The following is a 20,905-nucleotide window of genomic DNA, read 5'->3' on the forward strand; positions in this document are numbered from 1 at the left end:
AATGATCTCAAATCCAGAAATAATTTAATGGTATAATTGCCCGTATACTCGCCTATACAGGTGTCGTACTATGTATATTGCAATAAGTACCTCTCAGGCAACAGTATCTACTTCCATCGCCTAATCTGACACGGACACAATATCGTGAAAACAGAGCTTATGATGTATTCTACTGGCTACTGTCAGCTTATTGACTCATTAACCCAGTGGTGTGGGTTATTTCCCAAACTTAAATAGTATGTGAGTATTCTTTGTTAATTATAGCTTGCTTTAAAGGTGAAGGAAAACATCGTCAGGAAATTTGCATACCTAAAAAGTTCTCTATAAGAATTTTTAAGGGTTTGTAGTCTGGCAATCCGCACTAGGCCAGCGTGGTGGACCGAGGTCTAAACCCTCTCAGTAGTAGAGGAGGCCCCTTGCCCAGCAATGGGCATATATGTCTATATTTTTTTAAAATAGTCGATTAATTGTGACTTACATGTGGGCTACATTGGATCAAATCCCTTCACCAATAAAATGTTTGATTGAACGAAAATACTTTTAAAATGAATAATATATAATATATAAATAAATTATAAGTATGCAACTGATATTCCAAAGTTTACGAATGCCTTGTCAAATTCAATAAAAAAACTTGGACCAATTATATTAAATATTATATTTAACAAATTTAATTCAAAACGGCTTGGTAATAATTTTATTAAATGATCCGCTGTGAAACATTTCCCTATACCAGCCGTGGTAGCCATAATTACTTGCAAAAAGCTTGATAGTTTCAGAATGCAATAAAATAAGAATCTTATTACCATTGCTGTACCACGTATATTCTGCATATACAGGGTCATTTTGTAACCCTAGACTTAAATTTAACTGCGAGAAAGTCATCTTAAAAGAAGCAGTTTACTATAAGTTACTCTAACCTAAGGTCAAAAACAAAAAAGTAAAATTTTCAAACAAAATAAATATTCAAATAGTCATTTTATTTTTACACACCCTTTTGCCACTACTACTATACTAGAATTCGTCGGAGCGGCAACATCGCACACAGTCATTGATAATATTATGCTCACGCACACGAACAAGTGATGCACACTCGAGCGTCGCACCGCGCCGCAACCGAACAGCTGATGTCGGCGCTTTAACTACCTAGGGTTTTGTGTCGTGCCACATCCCTCAATCAACAATTAGACCAGCAGCGACGACGCTACGCCGACGTTACAAAAAGACACATACCTAAACATCATTATCATCATCAGCTACATAAAGTCCACTGTTGAATATATGCCTCCCCTAAAGATTTCCAGACGGACCTGTCGAAAGCTGCCTGCATCCAATGTGTTCCCGTGACGTCTATCCAGTCGTCTGTAGACCTTGCAGGTGGACATCCAACGCCAACATAAACATCACGCACTAATCATCACATTTCATTAGAACAATATTTTCTATGCTCAAACTATCATCATAAGCAAACGACACTAATCAAACAACCACAACTGCATAAGTTAGGTACACATAACACATGATTTCCGTAATTTTAAAGTTATTTCATTCTTTTAAATCAAAACACACACATTCTAATGTAGGTAGTTCATCCATTTTAGTAGATAAGTAGGTATAATAAATACGTTCAACGGTTAGTTTTATAACACTCATAACAATAAAATATCATTCTGCAAGTCTGGCAATTCACACGAAAATTAATAACGAAGTTACAATCTTGATGATAATTAGGTAATGTGATAGTTTGGGGTAAACATGTCGAGCGACGGGATGCGGCGCTGCGCGGCGCGGCGTCCCAATAGGTATCTTAACATGTTTTCAAAATAGTAAATGCGTTTACCAATACCTAGTGATGATTTGTAGATTGCTTGTTCCTTTAAAAGTTGTTTCATACTTCAAAGTATTTTTAATACAGTTAATTTGTGACTACCTCGGTGCCGCAGTTGTATTATAGTACGGATGCTTTGCTAAGGTCACGGAATCGAATCCCGGGTCGGACAGAATGATATTGGATTTTTCCATTCAGTACTTACCTATCGCAAATTCATAAATCCACATTAAAATCGTAATGACAGCCTCCGATAGAAACATAATCAATAGATTGTGATTAGTTCAGTTTCGCGTACGCGTCAACGATGCAACTTCGCGATCGTAAAATATTCAAAATGGCACAAAATATTCCTAAAAATAGACTCTATTTTATACGTGTTAAGGTCGCATTTAGGCGACTACTTTAAATTTCTCTTTGTACCTGACCGACCAACACGCGACACACGAGTTTAGCGAATTCCACAAAGTAGCGGCAAGAGTAGTGTTGCCTGATGTCCCGATTTGCGCGGGACGTCCCGATTTTCAGAGTTCTGGGGACGTGACCCGTTTTGCACCAATAAAATTATTAAAACCATTAAATATTATGAAAAATAAAACTACGCATTCATCACTGTGTTGAGTGCGACAATGCAATCAAAATAGCACGTATCATCTCACTAGCGCTGAAGGTACAGTTTTGTTTATTGTGCAATATCTTGTTTATTTTATACCCTGTATGCCTATTGAAAATGAATGACTGAATCCAAAATCTCTATTATACTCTATTACTTAAAATAATGTTTCAAAAATACTAAAATATTGCTGTGTATTATTTTAATTAGGTAGACTTTTCATTAATCATTTCATCATAAATCATTACTTTTTTTATTTTGTAATACAATTGTGTGTTAAATCTGTTAGAACATCATGTAATAAAATAAATCTAATATCAGAATTTTTGAAATGCTGTGTCGTTTTAGCAAGCTTTTTGGTAAAAAAGTTTATACTGACAACACTGCGAGTTTAGGTGAGAAAGAGTACGACTATTGTATTGAATAATCGCGCGCTCTTCGGACTCGGTCAAAGGCTCGGACGCATTGCCATAGTGTACCTATCTAGCAAAGAAATGGTACAGAAAGCATAATATGACGTTCGGTAATGTCTACGTAGTCTTCTTTTAGATATTATGACAAACCGAAATATTAATGTTGGAATTAAAATAAATGTCGGAATATCATGTAGAATCTAAAAAAAATACGATACCAATAGATTTAAATGTTGTAACTTTAGTAATTATGTAGGTAACTTTTTTGGTAAGAAAACTATTTTAATAACGAAAATAACGTTTATAATTGACGAAATATTTTTTGTAGTAATTAATTATTGACTCAACGAACTGCTGCAACCAAGTCAGTGAACGTATTGGGAGTTCATTTGTGAGCTGACCTTCTGAACCCTATAGGTTCGGTAATAATATCATCAGCTGTGACGTAGTTCATTCACTTCAGATAAGCTCGCTAAGAGACAGCGTGATCAAAAAACCATAAATCTAAAATCGGAATTATTGACGTAAATATTCGTTACTTATGAATAATTTTTTGCACGGTGTTAGCAGAGGTCACCACGAACCTGTGATTTCATTTAGTAACTCAATGTCGAAATGACCCTGTATATCGATGCTTATTACTATTTATAATATTTATAACATTAAAATTTATATTTATACTATTTACATATAACTGTCTTAATAAATTGCCACTGATAAGGCCTTTCCAAAAACATGATTTAGCAGATTAGACTATGAGTGGAATGCATTGATAAATTAGTAAAATATTTTTTGGTGACTCCCCGTGCAACAATATATATCGCAACGTGCACATCATAGTGCTAGAGGGATTTTACTCATGTGACGTCCCTATCTATGCTCGGGTAATTCCAGATAATAATTTATCTCATCCTGCTGTTTGCACAACGGAGCATTCATAAAAAATAACACACTTGTGCTACTCTTATAACAAATAAAGCACATTATGTTCTTCTTAGTATTACAAAACCACTGTCGATTAACTGGGTCAGGTATTTTAAGATTAGTTACCATGAAGGAGATGAAAGAAAAATATTTTGTGGATCTATTGAATACTTTGTTCGTGACTATCACCAGGTGAACTTTTTCAGAATTTATATTCATGAGCAATAAAACATTTTTAGTTATTAGTACTTACTTACTCTCGCCTATCCGAATAATGGGCCCTCGTTGCTTGCAGGCGCGAAGGTGACTGTGATTGGCTTTTGCACATTTGTTTTATTTCGACTTCTCAATCGAGTGCTTGTAGTCCTCCCTAATGTCCGAATTAGAGCCATCGCGAAATAATGGTACTACGCCTCTATAGAACTTTAATCACAAAACAGCATTGTACTCTTGATAATTCCATAGTTACCAAAACATTTGCACATGACACAGGCATGATTTGTCTTTTTACGGGGCCCGAATCCATGGCCCCTTATTTTGTAGCTAGCTCATGACCTGCTGCGCCTAGCCGTATTCGATAAACTATCCTTGATGTCAGCAATGCAATTTATTATTTCTTGCAATTAGGTGTTCAGTTGTGACGGCTAAGGGATAGGGATCAAAATAAAAGAAAAGTTTCAGTATTCGCTCTTTCGCCTATTTATTAAATTCTAAACAATAACGTTTAACTATGTATAATGTTTGCATTAAGCTGCTAAGTAGTTATCAGTCTTTAAGTGTCCATCTATTAAGAGGGTACTACATTGTGGCTAATCTTACAGACGCCATTTTTTCCAACACATTGCATACAATATGGGGCTAGTGTACGATAAATTTCCATTTAGAGCATAAATAAATTATTGCATGGAGACATTGTTTTCTATAATTTATTTGATTATTGTCATGCGCAACTTTAGTGTTAAGAGTCCTATTGTTATAGATATTATAATATGGTATCTACCAAGCAAAATTGTTTTTTTGTAAATACGTGAAATATTAAACAATAGATAAAATTTGTTGCACCTAAATAGAGATTTCCGTTTGGTAGGCTTTTAACTGCAAAACATTCATACTATTTAGTCTAGATATGATGAATTTTGGGTCATACCGGGTGAGTTATGTGACGTAACCAATACTATTTATTTCTCAGTTGGAAACAATGGCGTTTGCAATAGAAAACCTGTAATAAGCGAAACTATAACTGGACGGACACGTAAATTGCTCTTTGCTAAAGTCAGACCGCTAACAACTTCCTTATCGCCATGTGTATTTTATCAAATATCTTTAATAGGTTGCATTGTAATGCCTGATTGCATTTTAAATATTTATCGTGTTAGTCTAGTGGCTTACGTCACGAGATATAATTAGATTAAACCCGAGAAGAAATTCCAAGTTTCATTTATCTGTTATTGTATTAAATACACAAAAGCGTAGGAATGGGAGTTTCTGAGGTAAATCGGATTCCAAATTGCCAATATAGGATGCCAGAAATAGTCATCTAGACATCTGGCAGGAGGTTGGCTGCATTTGGCACGGCCACGTGTCACACCTTTGCCAATAGAATATTAACATTAGATAAAGACCAGTGACCGCTGCACTATAATGGGCGGCGCCATTACCGGTAAACTGCATCATATCTACACATTATAATTTATTGAAATAGGTGCACGGTAAATTGATCCCACTACGCCTGATGGGAAGTGGAATGAGTTCCAATAGAATGTCGACTGACGATAGGTGGTTACTTCTCGGCAGTCGACACAATTATAACGGCCTGTGGAACCGGACATACACAGGCAGCCCCGGAACGTGATACATTTGCGTATATAACGTATATCCTACCTCCAGCGAATATTGGCGCAGTGAGATATTTCACTAACATATACACACATACCATTTTACTCTAAGGCCTACGACAGCACCTGCTCTTTGCCATGAGTATTTCGATCCATGATGTGATACGGAACGAGCCTATCGCCATATCGTGCACAAATTCCAGACACACGACTGCGTAGAAAAATTCTGCATATTGCCTTATATTCAAATCCGGGATTTGAACTAGCCCTTAGAGCAGTAGTTTCACGCGAGCAATATAACAACGCCACCGGTGCAGTCATATAATGAATATCACATCCGCGTCGCACTGCAGTGCCGTTCCGTCTAGTGCAGATTAATTTAAAAGTAAAAGACCACGTGCATCAGATAAAGACTGGAGTTCCTGGCATCGATTTTATAGCGTTTTAAAAAAATATGTAAGTATCACGTCATGTAGACGGTATTATATGGCGCGTTGGTCAAAACTCTAATGAGGTAACATCGTTAATTCAAAATTACTGTTAAACTTGACAAAATTTTGTAACACGGACAAGAAAGTTTGACGTGCCTAATTTCTTTATCTTCCACTATTTGCCACCGTTTTAGTATCGAGAGTTTATTTCAATTATTACACTCATCGTATACCTAAATAATATACAGGCGCAGTTTAGTAGTAACTTTGAACACCGTATTTGTCCCATGTCCGGAATCACCACCCCAACGCCTTGCTATATTGAAATTGGCTCATTTACTAGGCGACTCCGATGTTGCAAACGGTCTTGACTAAATGTTTAAAAAAATGTTCAACATTCGCAACTGTTTCGCATATGTTCATTTGTTTTGGCACTGATTTTATAATGTTGTTGGCTGAAGACGGTTCCAAGTATTTACTTCATAAACCAAAGATTTGTTACGTCCTTAATGGTATGGCGAATAGTATACTGAAAAAGCAATTTCCGAAAACAGATTTAAAATATGTTAAATAATAATATTATCGAGTAATGTAAGTGCTTGAAACCGCCTTTAGTATTGTATGAGTAACCAATAGAAGCCCACACTTCGGTCAATTTGTCCTATAATATAAGCTGCAATATTTAGCTAAATTATTCCACAGTAAACTATTTACTTACATCACTCACATGACAAGTTTTCGAACGTTGACAACTCTATATACAATTTTACACCATCGATTTATACCCTGACACAATGCACATGATTAAATGATAATATATATGAATATTAAATATATATGAGTAATACTGTATTTACAAAAATATTTTTATCAATTCATGATTTATGTTCGACGTCGGTTATTTTAACATAGTTGTATATTTTCAAATATTTTAGGAAGGTGGTTGACGCAATGTTAAATTTAACTAGCTATACCTGAGTACTATATAATAGTATAATGCAGACTTGGCTAAAAGGAAAAAAATATAAAAATGTTTTTTTTTTGCAACCAAGATTCTTGAGGAATTTTGAAATTTTAATATCATATAATTTATTATTTAAATATAATCTGATCTGCATTATAGTATTCGAGTGTAACTAGAAAAAAGTTTTAACAAAGTTAAACTTTGCTTTAAACAACTGTCCCAAAATGTCTACCAGTTGTCCAACTATTTTTAATGTAGTGGAAGGGATATTGGCTGATAACAGATAAAAGATGTTTCCGCGAGCATGACGTCATCGCCAGTGTTGCTGTGCGGGAATTACGAACTACTAATAATGATAATAAAGATTTATGAAATATTTATATTATTATTTTTTATTATTTGGGCTTTATATTCATCGCCTCATTATAACAGTGAACTTAGGGTGTATGATCAGCGAGGCCATGCAGTGTTGTTTACAGATGCAATCAATCTGTTAGGATGATAGGTTTCCCATATCACAGCCTGAGGCCTAAATAACTCCAGCCAGCTGTAGAGGCACTTTCCGCACTGCCTACCCTCTCGCTGATACAGGGGAGATGAAGTAGACCGTGGTCCGTGAGTAAAATAACCGTCGCCAAACCAGTAAGTGATTATTACGATTTTTGACACAAATTTGTACGTTATGATTATTTTCAATGAATGCTCAGATGCTCTGAGCACAATTTCACATTTCGTATGACGTCTAATCATATACCAATTAATTTAGACATATTAAACTAAATGATTTCCAAATTTCGTCCGGTGTTCATGTTGATTGTGAAGAAAATAAACTAATGTTTGTAACATAACCCTTTCAATGAAAGTCGCGAATGTTGTCCAGCGAGGGTATATAATAAAATAACAATATGTAAATGTATATACAAATTATGCTCACAGAAAGGGTTGCAATAATTAGCTGTGGAATAAATGAAATCAAAGTACACGAGATAAAATTTGAAAATAATTTAATTGAACGAGTTCACGTCGGGAACTTACACGTATTCATATCGACGGATTGGAAATAACACTTTTATAAGGACTAGTCACCTGTTATCTAATATATTACCGTACGGCCGGGAGACGGCACTCGCTCGACGATATACAGTATATAAAATGTAACATTCTAAAGTAAATAATGAATTTATATTTATATAAACGCAATCTATGACTTTGTCGATGCGAAATCATATATTTGTGTAGAATTATGCCCTAAACTTTATCAAAACTCATTAACATAAGTAAAATAATAATCAGTACATATAGTATACACAAACGTCGCCACGGTCATTTATAAACCTACATACAAAATGATATTATGACGGATATGTAACATAAACATATTATATACAGAACTAACACGAACTGGCAAGTACGTGACCAATTAATACTGTGTATTATATAAATTATATAAACTTAATAAAACGGCAGAACTCTGAAAGCATATTGTTGTCAACACCGAGGACCGCGCGTGTCTGTACTCACAACCAAGTGTTAGAACTTACATCGCTATCAGAATTGGCTTCCGTAATCATTTTCTTTATTTACATATTCGGATCCATACAAAATATTTGTTTTATTTATACATAAAACGAACATTTAATACAAAACGTGGACCAAAGTCGACTATAACGCCCTCGTTAGGGTAGGCCACTGTACTAAATAAAGTCTACGCGTTCAATAGTATATTTTGAACGCACTCGCTTTTTGACGTGACCGTGTCAGAACAGTGATACCAACATTACGTAATAAAATCCTCAAGTTTTATATGAAATGGTAATGTGGCAACAATTTTAAAAAGTATAAATCGCTGTTTCCGTAACCACTGCTTTGGACATCGGTAAGAGAATGCGCACAAAACACACTACGATATTTCCTCCCGTCCCTAAAAAAAATCGTACCTCTTATCTTAACTACGCCATCAACTAACGTGTCCAATTAATATCCCTATTTTTTATTCAGTCGACCAAAAAGTGTTATTAAATTGACCGATATATGATTTCGTTATGTGAAAATAACTGTGGAATATCTTAATGAAGTAATGCACGAAACAGCTTATCCAAAGTTTACCGTTATTAGTGAATTAATGTTTTTGCTAAAATTTGTAAGTGTGTCTGATTTTCAACTGAAAAGAGTACACAAGCAATTCCATTTTGAGAACTAGAGAGAAGTTACTTTTTAAATAGATCAAATTACATTAAAAAATTCGGAAAAAATAAACTCAATTGATATGTTTATAGATTAATGCGACTTCAGCATCAGAATGGATTAAGGTGTTATTGAAAAAAAAAAACATGAAAGTGAGTAAACACCAATAAAAGGAGAGTTACGGGATGACATTGTCGTAAGAATACGACAAAGCTCATTAAATAAAGAAAATACCTGCAAATGTGACGGTAGGCAGTTAGAGTATTGTTAAATTTGTTTCTATGCGGCACATTACGTTCATTAAGATATATACAATAATATCAAAGAATTGGAATGATAACAAACAATGAATGTGAACAATATAATTTTTTTTAGTGAAGGCAACAACCTGCCGCTGTGCACGACATCTGTGTCATACTTTATTTTGTTTAATGCGGTTTATAAAAATTGGCTATACGTCTATGCACGATGTCACATAAACGCGTGCGCATCAACGGGATATTGCCTTAACATAATTTAAAGTTCAATTTATTACTTGTGCAAGATAGAATCATTCATCATTGCAATTCTTGAATATCTGATAATTTTTATTTAATATTTCATAAATCTGACGAGAATTGGCACGAGCCTTGAAGAATTTCTAATATTATTTTTTTTTGTATAATAATCGCGGATATATTCTTTATATGAATATGTATAATCAAATCACTCACTTCTATACAGGTATATATTATATAATCACTGAACTTGGAAGTCACACACATACCCTCATTTGGCTTAATCGAAATCGCTCGTAGAGTCAGTCAACAACTGCAAGTGAACAGATCGCGGTCGGCGCGGGATCAGTCAACATGTGCGATTTCGGTGTAATTATCGTTATGACTTCTTGTCGAAGAGTGGCAGCTTGGACTTGACGGCGCCCTCGCAAATCATGAGGCGCTGCTGCGCCAGTCCCTTGCGGCCGCCGCCGTCGTCGGGCTCGCGGCGGTGCTTCACGTCCACCAGGAACTCCGGCCGCCCGCCGCCGCCCACCTTGCACCGCCCGTGCCCCTTCAGCGCCCGCTCGCACTTGAAGTCCGCGCCCTTGCGCTCGAAGTACTCCACGATCTTAGAGATCTGCGCCGAGCGCGCCAGCCGCGGGTGCCGCTCGTCGCAGTACAGGCTGTCCGAGCCCGCCAGCGACGCCACGTCCTCCGAGCTGTCCGTGTACACGCTGGACGTCCGCTTGCCGCCCGGCGTCAGCAGCAGCGCCAGCGGGCCGCGCGCCGCCATGCCGCCCTCCTCCCGCTCGGCGCAGCAGCACCGACTCAGGATGTGGTACTCGCGGCCGCGCTCCGACGTCTCCGCCGCGTCCGACGCGTCCGACTCCGGGCGGCTCGCGTCCGCGCAGCCGCACAGGAAGGGCGAGGCGGGCTCGTCGGCGCGCTCGTCGCCGTCGTCCAGGCTGCGCAGCGAGCCGGCCGTGGCGGTGGACAGCGCCGAGTCGTCGAGGCGGCGCGCGGCGCGGCGTGCGCGCGTCCAGGGCGCGGTCGTACGCGCGCAGGCACACGCCGCACAGCCGCAGCCGCGCCTCGCCCTCGTCCGCCGCCGAGCCGTCCTGCTCGCCGTCCAGCTCGTCGGAGCGGTCGGACGCGTCGCGCCGCCACCACCAGCATCGGTGACAGCCGATCAGTGAGCACGGACACATCGCACCATACAGACAGCCGCCCGCGCGACGCGGGCACAACTCTTCGTTGGCGACCGAGAAGATACCGCTTTCACAAGAGCGCACGCGCGGCAGGGGCAGCCGAGGCGGGCGCGGCGTGGGGTGCGCCGGCGCGTCGAAGCTGCCGCGACGACTGAGCGCCGGCGAGGACGGCAAGGAGGCTGCGCGCGGTTCCTCGTCGGACAGAGGCGCGTCGAGCGGTGCGTCGGCGCGCACGAGCGGCGAGGGCAGCTCGGCGCAGGAAGAAAAGCCGCCGGCGCGGGACTGCGCGGGCTCGAGTATCTTCTTGACGCCGCGGAAGGTGTCGAGCGGGCGGCGCGCGGGGTGCGGCGCGGCGTGCGCGTCGCGCAGCAGCATGATGTGCGCGAGGCGGTGCAGGCGCGCGAGGCGCGGCGGCGGCGGCGCGCGCGCCAGGCGGGAGGGCGGGGGGAGCGCGGAGGCGGAGCGGTGCGGCGCGGCGGAGCGCGCGGTGGCGGTGGCGGCGCCGCCCGCTCCCTCGGCGCCGTTCGCCGCGCACCACTCCAGCTCCGACAACGATCTTCGATGTTGAACTATAAATGTTCAATTAATTAAAATTTTACTTAAAAAGGATTTTAACTCTGCGCGCGAGCTCCAAGGAATCGCAAGTCGAGAAACATACCGGCGGCACGCCGCACATTCGCAATGTAAATGTTGACTTAATGCGAGATTACACTAACGTCCACGTCATATTAAACTCATTTTAATTTTGCGCTTTTTGATTTTTACGGACTAGTAGCAGTAGTTTTAATTACTTAAGTTGCATGGTGATTGATTGTAGCCACAACATACCAAATGTAATTACTTAAATAAATAAATTTGTATACTTAAATCCGCACAAAATTTTCATTTCGTATCGAATACATTTAATATACCATTATGATGTACTTTCACTGTTTGACCTTGCCTACATCGATAACGCAATATGTACCGGCTGTATTAGATGAACATTCCATTTGTCGGAGCTCGCGCGCGGACTGTGAGTAAGTACAAGCGAGTGTACTCACGCTCCTGCAGGTCGCGCGGGCGCGGACTGCCCTCGGAGCGGTAGCGGTGCGGGCGGCGCCACCCGTACAGTCCGGGACACGAGCGCGGCCCCGACGAGTCCGCCTCCTCGCTGCAACACCGACGGAACCATTGGTAATGGGCATGTACAGTAGAAACCGGTTATAACGACACCGGTTATAGCGACGCGCCGGTTAGAACGACTAAATAGGAAGGTCCGTTTAAATAAATTCATATAAAAAGCGTATTGTTTACAATTACTATCGGATATAGCGTCCAGATTCAGTGGTCCCTTCGATGTCGCTATAACCGGTTTTCACTGTAGTTAATATTTCAAAAAAATATTACATTGTTATAATAAAAAATATTATGAGGGTATTTGTGACATTCTTTTGCTATAAAATCTCTGAGCGTTTGACAGACCGTGATAGTTGGTCGTAGACAGTCGTAGCGATCGGTTGGATGGTGAATTATTGGCGAAAGTATTTTTGTAGCCAGGGATAGTTATTATTATTATTCATTAATCAACTCGCTTCAGTTTCTAACAATATATATATATACAAGGTAGATTCTTGAGACGGAACAGTAAGAGCATCAACCCTCATCGCTGGTGTTGCGTAAACGTTTTCTTATGAGACTGTCGCATCATTATTGAAGATAATAATATTCAAAAAACTATAACAGTCACCAGAGTATTTTATGAATATTTTTGCTGTGCAACTAATAATGTAAGGTACCTCTCGTAGTTGTTGTTGGCGGGTGCGAGCACCAGGCGGCGTCGTCGAGGCCCTCCTTTACCTCGGCCAGCTTGCACACTATTTCTGGGAATAGCGGACGCGCTTTTGGCTCGTACTGGAAACATAAATAAATCATTTTATAGATAATTTCATCTACGAAGACACACTTTACTTTTACCTAAACGCTAACAGTGTGCGTGAGCACCGTGAGTGCGCACGCACACTACGATGGATAGCGTCGAAATAGGCTTGGATCGGTCCACTGATCACGTGACACGCGCGCTCAAAAAATTGGTAGGGCGCGTCTTCGTTGATAAAATGATCTATAATGTAAAATTATATCGCACTATAACACATAATGTAGTATAATGTAATACAGCCTAAAGAGTGAGAAGACAGATAGAGAACGCATAAATCCATTATGATCTTTAAAGGACCCACAACGGTGTGAATGTGTTGTAGCATTGCAAAAACTCCGCATTTTTCCTTTTGGATATTGTGCGGTGTCGAGTTTGATGAAAGTAATAGTAACAATAAATAGTAACAGGTATCATAATAGCCTGTAAACTTGAGAGCACTACCGCGTGGCAGGGGTGTGTTTTGTACGATAGACCTACTACATTAACATACAAAAAATCCCCCATCACGCGGTAATGTGCTCAAATTATTCTTCGGGTATGACCCAACGGTCACGAGACTGACGCTTCAAGCGAATTCGTTTTGAGCGGCAAACATTACCACATCATCTAATTCTTGATGCTAACACGAATTAAAGCGAATTCGCTTGGAGCGTCAGGTTATAATAGTAATAGCAGTATGTCAACTGTCACGTACAATGCAGCAGTTGAATGCGAGCCGGAGGAAGTCGGGCACGGTGGACTCGTCGCAGAGCTCCACGAACGCCATGTAGTTGAGGCCGAAGTTGTCCGTGCGCGGGAGCACGTCCGGGTCGGCGTCCACCTGCACAACACAATGTTAGCTTATTATTATATTTTTTTTCTACAAAAATAGCCAGCAGGCAAGTTAACCCGTTATTTCTGTAAGTATATTTTAATTGTAATCATTTCTTGTTATTTATGAACGGACATTTGTTTTTATTTTTTAACAGTAAATATATGGTGTCGTGTTATGTTTTTTTTAATAACAGAAATTTCGATTATTTATTTACCTTCTCAAACTTGCTCAACTTTTGACTCATAAGAAAAAGTAACAATGACATATCCCACCAAGAAGACCAGCGGAAAAAAAAGAACAATTACAGCGCGCTGGACTCACCCTGGCTATAAGTTGGCACAGTATGATCCCGTAAGAGAATATGTCGGAGCGGTTGTCGTACCAGCGGCCGCGCAGGCACTCCGGCGACATCCACCACGGAGAGCCCACGCTCGGCAGGCGGTACCCGTTACTGGAACATATCAAATGCACACTTATAACAGTCTTACTTTAAACTTGTTTTAGCGTTAAGAGGTGGTTAAGAATTGCTTAAATAGCTGTCAAAAACATTACCGGTTTCCTATTTTAAACTTTTTTGAGGCAAGATGGCGAGTTTTGACTTACAGCTGATCGAGTAAATTTGTGTTTTAACTAAGCATAGCTATGCAAAATTGTTATAAGTAAGACTGTAAATGCAAAAGTAACTCTATTTACGCAGTCATGGCTGAACCACTCACCGATTTCAATGAAATTTAGAATGGATAGTCTAACATTTTAAGGATATATAACGGGACTTGCCTGGAAAGAAAATCACGCGGGCGGAAAATCAAGCAACGGCTAGTATCAAATATTCTAACAATATTTGTATTCCTAAAGCCGGCGTCGACTTGAACAGAATTGAAGAGCGTCAAATCGAATTGTATTTACATTGTTTGCACGGGTATTCAACTAATTTCCTATTGGACGCAGTTTTTGTACGATTCGACTCTACTAGTCTACGTAAGAAAGTTTGTTTTGTTGACAAAATATTTTATCATTGTTTTATTCGATGAGAGCAGATATTAAACGAATGCCAAAGGGTACATTGAAGAGTGATTTACTTGTTCATTATATAGAGTCTCAAATGTACCGATCGATAAATAAAGTAAACATGGATAGAACTTATACCAAGGCGTATATTCCCGTAAAACCATTCGTCTTTCGGCAATCGGGTAAATATATTATCGATATTAATTAAAGGTATTGTTTAATGTAGAGTGCTACTCACATTGGATGAGGTATTTTTGCGGCAAGACCGAAGTCGGCGACGACGGCCATGTAATCTCCATCGCCATATTTTCTTAACAATACATTCTGTAAACAAACATTAATATCCTAATTAGACCAAATAAAATAATTATTATTTAAAGAAGATGAACTAACGAACATCATTTTGTATTTTACGCTAATTAACCAGGAATATACTTTGTGGGAGTCTTTCATGACTCAAAATCATAAAGCTAGGCGGGCCTCTGAAAACTGTAATCTTTGTCTACCCACAACAAATTATTCAAAGAATAAGATAGTTAATTTTCCACTTAAGACCCGCCTCCAAACAAACGGCCTTGAGTATACCTTCAATAGGGAATTTGCAGATTTACGAATAATTGCTTTAAAAAATAAATCATAGGTCTTTTCGAACTTATTTCGAATATCTAATTCGTATTTAAAGATAATAATTATATTTTAATGAAGATATCCAAGTTTCTAAAAATATAATTAGCGTGTCGTTTTGCTGAGGGCACCGCCCTAACTGATACACATATGATTTGTCACTCACCTTGGCAGTAAGATCCCTATGGAAGACGCCGAGCGAGTGGAGGTACTTCATGCCGTCCGCGACATCCGCTGCGAGCGAGATGCGCATCGGCTGCGGCAGGGGTTCGGACGGCCGGCCAAGCAGCAGTTGCTCCAGCGAACCACCCTCCATGTAGTCCGTCAGCGCGTGCAGCTGCCCTCGTGCACGCACACGCCCATGAAACTGTATAAACAGATTAAAAAGGATAAAGTACCGTCGTGGCGTAGTTGTATTGCGACCGCCACGCTGAGGTCTCGGGATCGATCCTCGGGTCGAGTATTGTCTTTTTGTGCTCCGAGTTTGGAATTTGTCAATATGGCGATAGGCTCGCCTCTTATCAAAGCATGACATATGTGGGTGCATCAGCACCTCTGACTAGTGTCTGCCCCTTCAGGGGAACGTGAGTGTGTAAAAAAACACTTGAAGTAAGAATTAAATTAGGCTTAATCTAGGCGTGAACGCATGTCTCAAGGCTCAGGTATGATAATATTATGATGAGGATGCGCGGGGGCTAATTTAGAGGTGATTAAGACTGCATCAAGTAACGGGTATCGCGAGGTATTAATTAAATAAAATTTATAACATTAATAGAATTTGTATAAAGCGCAAGCAAATTTGTACCTAAAATTTTGGGATGTCAATGTATTATTAATTAAATTTTAAAGGTGAGAATGTTTTTTGCCTAAATGTTACTTAATATCCTACATACACATACTTATTCTTTAATAATAATCCTTCTAACATAATTAATATGCAATAAAATACGCAAACGCGACGATAAACAAATAGTGTTTGCTTATTTATATAAGATCTGACTTCTGTTTATATAAGATCCAGTAGTTTCTCATTTTAACAGCTCTGAAACATCAGCGCCGGCACCACTTTCTATGCAAATAAAAGCCCTTAATTTATTTTCCGTATTCCAGCACACAAATTAATGTCAACCTTTCGTATATTTCTAGGTTAATAAGATGATAAATTAACTGAGGGATCGGAGAATGTATTGCGCAACTGATCGCATTAAAAACTATTTAGTAGTTTTTTTACATTCAGTGTGCGAGGCCACGTGAGTCGTTAATTATGTGTTTATTATAACATCAGTCGGATTCATCATTAGCGGCGAATGATTTTGTAAGTTTTGTAAGAGTCATTAGCTTGATCTTTTGGATATAATTTCTGAACGATTTGTAAACGTTAAGAAGTAATTAACGCGGCCCTTATAACGATAGCCATTCTGAGAGATATTAATGTGAACTGTCAATATTGTTTTTGGCGTTACAAGTACAATTTCCAAATTATTTTTAAAATAGGTTAAAATTGGCTACGTTTTTATAATTGACTAGTGAAAATAGATCATTATCAGATCTATTACAGAATCACGCTTCAGTTAGCATAATAAAATCCCAATATATTACTGGAATGCGCGCGCCACACGTTGTTCAATAAAATGTCGCGTGCAATCATCTCGATTACTACAGCATTTGTGATTAGACACATTCGCGCATCACTGGCTATCGATGTTGATCTCCGATTGTAAATTATTTTTTAATGCTAATAAATCGCTGCAAAATATCAAGGTCGACGGGCGGATTACATTGGAAGATTAACACGTGATAAGAAATTAAAGCATTATTGTCTGTTTGTTTGAATATAATATTTGAATCAGCAACGAGATACATGTGTGTCTTTGTGTTGTAAAATCAGATGAATATATTGGAGGTGGAAAATAATAATAATAATATCAGCCCTGTATTATATACTTGCCCACTGCTGAGCACGGGCCTCCTCTACTACTGAGAGGGATTAGATCTTAGTCCACCACGCTGGCCTAGTGCGGATTGGTAGACTTCACACACCTTCGAAATTCCTATAGAGAACTCCTCAGATGTACAGGTTTCCTCACGATGTTTTCCTTCACCGTTAAAGTGAACGATAAATTCACAAAGAATACACACATGATTTTAGAAATAGCCCTTGGGATTTGAACCTGCGGACATTCGTCTCGGCAGTCCGTTCCACACCAAACTAGGCTATCGCCGCTAATGAGGTGGAAAATAATAATCAATAAATGTGCTTATTTTTTAACGCGTGTTACAAATAAAATAGAATTATTTAGCTGCAATACTTGTTCAATTCTTATGAATATTCTGTGGTATTGCTACGAGGCATTACTAGACATGAGGATAAAAACAAAAAAACAATGTTAACGCGTAGAAATAATCTTTAATCGGTACTCTATAAAACTCCGTCATAAAATTTATATAAAACCTACAAAGTAATCGAGTACTTTTTTACCTCTATTTTTTAAAAGTTCGTCGCTATACGCAACATAGTCAAAGTTAATTTAAGCCAAATTGTGACTTCCGTAATAATAATTCTCAATACATTGACGATACAAGACGGCGACCATTCAACGGGCTGACAGGGCGGGTACGTATGTCCGATGGTATCGGAGCATTTGATCTGGTTTTAAAATAAGCTCTTCCATTATGGGAAACGACGATTGAAGATGCGCAAACTGAGCGCCAAACAGAGATAACGCGTTCTATTTATAGTGTGCGAGAGAACGGTCCCGTGAGATATCAAAGTTGTACATAAATATTTACAATATGTACGTTAAAGTATTTACTGTTGACTCTGTAACATGGTGCAAATTTGTATGCTTTTATAGTTATTTATTCTTTAAAAGGCTATGTTCATATATGAACACTGTCAGCCTAGTTTATAGATATGAAATTTATCGAAGAAACTGCGTAGTGGCCAGTGCGTTGTATTGACCGTCTCTCTACAAATACAAATAAAGCACCTTAAGATGCATGTTGTCATGTCGCGTTTTTTACCTTTCCAATTCTTTAAAATTATGGAGAGCCATAACTGTTACAACATAATATATTACGTTCTTATATTGCAGCTGAAAGGTCCATAAGTGAAAAGTTATTTGTGATGTGTACATTTCTTGCTTGAAAAGTTTAAACATCAACTTAAGCAAAGCGCATCTTTAGTATTGACAATAAGATGCGATTTTCTAAACACATTATATTGCCTCTGATATTCTTAGGAAACACAGAATCTTTCAACATAAAACAATATGTATTGTGAAAAACTATAGAAATAAAAAAATATATACCAATTACGGAGCCATTAAAAACGTGTCAACACGTAGAATGGCAGATGCCAAGGTTTTCACGCTAATCGTCGTGCAATCAATGCAAATTGATGATTATAATTATAAAAGTAAATACATACATTTAATCAGAGGTCATGATGAAACTGTTCGGAGATAAATAAAAATATCTTATTACAATGCAGTGTCTCTTGTCGGATAACTGCTAATTTTGAAACGGAAATATTTTTTTGTAGGTTATTCATTAGTATTTTTGGTCATTAAGTGGAAGATAGCTGTAATAATATGTTTTATCATAGCGAAACGCATGGATATAGCAAGATTGGAACTCAGGAAGGGATGGCGTCCAAAATCCTAAATTTATGGATAGTACCTTAAATTTCCTATTTACTTAATATTGTTATAATATAATGTGTCCTACTATATCATTATGTAACTAAAAAGATTAATGTACCATCACCAATTTTGCTACGATAAGGTTTTCCCAAAATACAAACAACTCAAAGTCGACAAGTGATAAATTCGTGCTACAGGAGACGTCCGATTCAAGTTTATTATTGTAATAAAAATTTCGTTTCACCGAAGCAATCCGGAGACGTTGCATAATTTGAAAAGTGGTCAATTATATGTTTTTGCATGCAATTTAAATGTCTGCCGAATGTGCTGTCGATGCTGCGTTGAATTAACATTTTGGTGTGGTAGCTAATTCATTTTTATTACCGTGTGAATGTGTTTTAGAATGTTAAACGGGGATCAATGCAAAAATTGCTAATTTGTCAATAGTGGTGGTAAAAGGTCATCTAGAACCGCTGGACAGGAGGACCGGATTTGCGAAACGCATTATCGTTATACTTAAACGTAATGAAGTTGGACGGGCTCTTTTGCTACAACATGTGTTTACTTATTTATTCACTTGAGAAAGCTATTAGCAAGTGACCAGACAGTGTTCTTTGGTCTAGTGCTGTATTACGGTCATCCGAAGTCGTTTCTTTTCAGAACTTTACCACGTCACAATTAACAATAAATTGATAGACGTCGGAAAATAAGTACATAGTAATTGATAGTACGCATTCGTTTATTTCTCAGACAAAGGAAAATATAACTCCTTCAGTAAAAGATGCAAGGCATTTCAGATTGATGGAAGATTAAAAATCATGACAAGCAATTGCTAACAGAAAGTGCATTGTTATTAAAAGTAAAAACAAATGGCAAGGAAACGGCGAAATGGGGGACAATGAGTGCCATTGTGCGGTTCATCGGATTTCGTAACACGTTACGTGATTTTGGGTTGTGAGATTAACAATGTCATACCTCTGTTATATCAAGTAGTTAGAGGTATTATAATTTGTTATCAGGTAAAGTATAGCGCTTGGCCTCGTGAGTAATAACGGAATAATATATTCGACTAGATTTGTAAAAACATACGTAGCTTCTAAATACTTACATTTACCCAACATTTTAATCCAATGTTAAGAAATTGCCTATAATTTCTAATAGCAAGCTCCTTTTTCACACAACTAAACATCAGAGAAATTGGATTTGTTTCTCAGAAATATGCTTCATTATAAGAAACCTAAGCAGAATCCGGATTTCATAAAAACATTTCGGCGAAATGTTCCTTCCTCCACAATAGCTTAAGTATAAATTAGAGCCTATTTTAGAAGTTCTGAGAAAATGTTTAAAAGTATTCAGGACGTAATGTATTACAAAAATAAAGAATTGAACAAACCTCATTGTCATCTTCGCGTGACATGCTTTATTTAAGCAAATGAAGACTACCGCGAAATTCATTGGGTCAGGGACACATTAACAACTCTGAGCACATCGACCATGGCACATATACGGATCAGCAAAAACCTGGCCTGTCCTCATAAGGGGCTCCTCATTACAACATCTTTAAATGATTTTGTTCTCAAATTAAATTGGAGATTCTATGTAAAGAGGCCTCAGGAAAAGGATAGATGATAAATTGTCTAAATCATTTATTTCCATATTCATAAACCTTACGATAAGTTTCGCCAGTGTGTCCTAACCCTTAGTGACGGCAATTTCATAGTTTTCTTTTATTTTGTTAACTCACAACCAATAGAAATAAAGTTGTAAGTCAATATCAGCCAATCGCAGCGAGACTGTCGTGCCGAAAGTACTATGAAACAGACTTATTATTATAACATTGCGCCGTAGCAAGCTAAGTTTATAGTTTTTCCGGGATAAAAGTCCAGCTTTATATTATTTTCTCGAAATAAAAAAGAGACTATATTTTAAGTTAGACCTCTAGCAATGATAAAAAAATACATACAGACAGACAAAAGTTCTAAAATTGTTGTTTTGGCTTCTGTTGCTCTTATAAAGAC

General features: G+C 38.5%; 1 protein-coding gene and 1 long non-coding RNA gene across 2 annotated transcripts in view; one reads left to right on the forward strand and one right to left on the reverse strand.

Moving 5' to 3' along the window:
- Positions 1-3,805: 3,805 nt before the first annotated feature.
- Positions 3,806-4,632, forward strand: LOC119190790. The gene is made up of 2 exons (XR_005113104.1): positions 3,806-3,970; positions 4,074-4,632. It is a non-coding gene; the product is annotated as an uncharacterized LOC119190790 (long non-coding RNA).
- A 1,961-nt stretch (positions 4,633-6,593) lies between these two features.
- LOC115451003 overlaps positions 6,594-20,905 on the reverse strand; it is a 111,675-nt gene continuing 97,363 nt past the window's right edge. Inside the window, 10 exon segments of the mRNA XM_037443653.1 lie at positions 6,594-10,684; positions 10,686-11,448; positions 11,923-12,032; positions 12,658-12,677; positions 12,680-12,772; positions 13,492-13,617; positions 13,933-14,062; positions 14,858-14,943; positions 15,410-15,588; positions 15,591-15,610. Of these exon segments, the coding sequence (XP_037299550.1) occupies positions 10,069-10,684; positions 10,686-11,448; positions 11,923-12,032; positions 12,658-12,677; positions 12,680-12,772; positions 13,492-13,617; positions 13,933-14,062; positions 14,858-14,943; positions 15,410-15,588; positions 15,591-15,610 (2,143 nt within the window). The 3' untranslated portion in view covers positions 6,594-10,068.

The sequence above is a fragment of the Manduca sexta genome, chromosome 26, assembly GCF_014839805.1.
Source record: "Manduca sexta isolate Smith_Timp_Sample1 chromosome 26, JHU_Msex_v1.0, whole genome shotgun sequence".
Lineage (NCBI taxonomy): Eukaryota > Metazoa > Arthropoda > Insecta > Lepidoptera > Sphingidae > Manduca > Manduca sexta.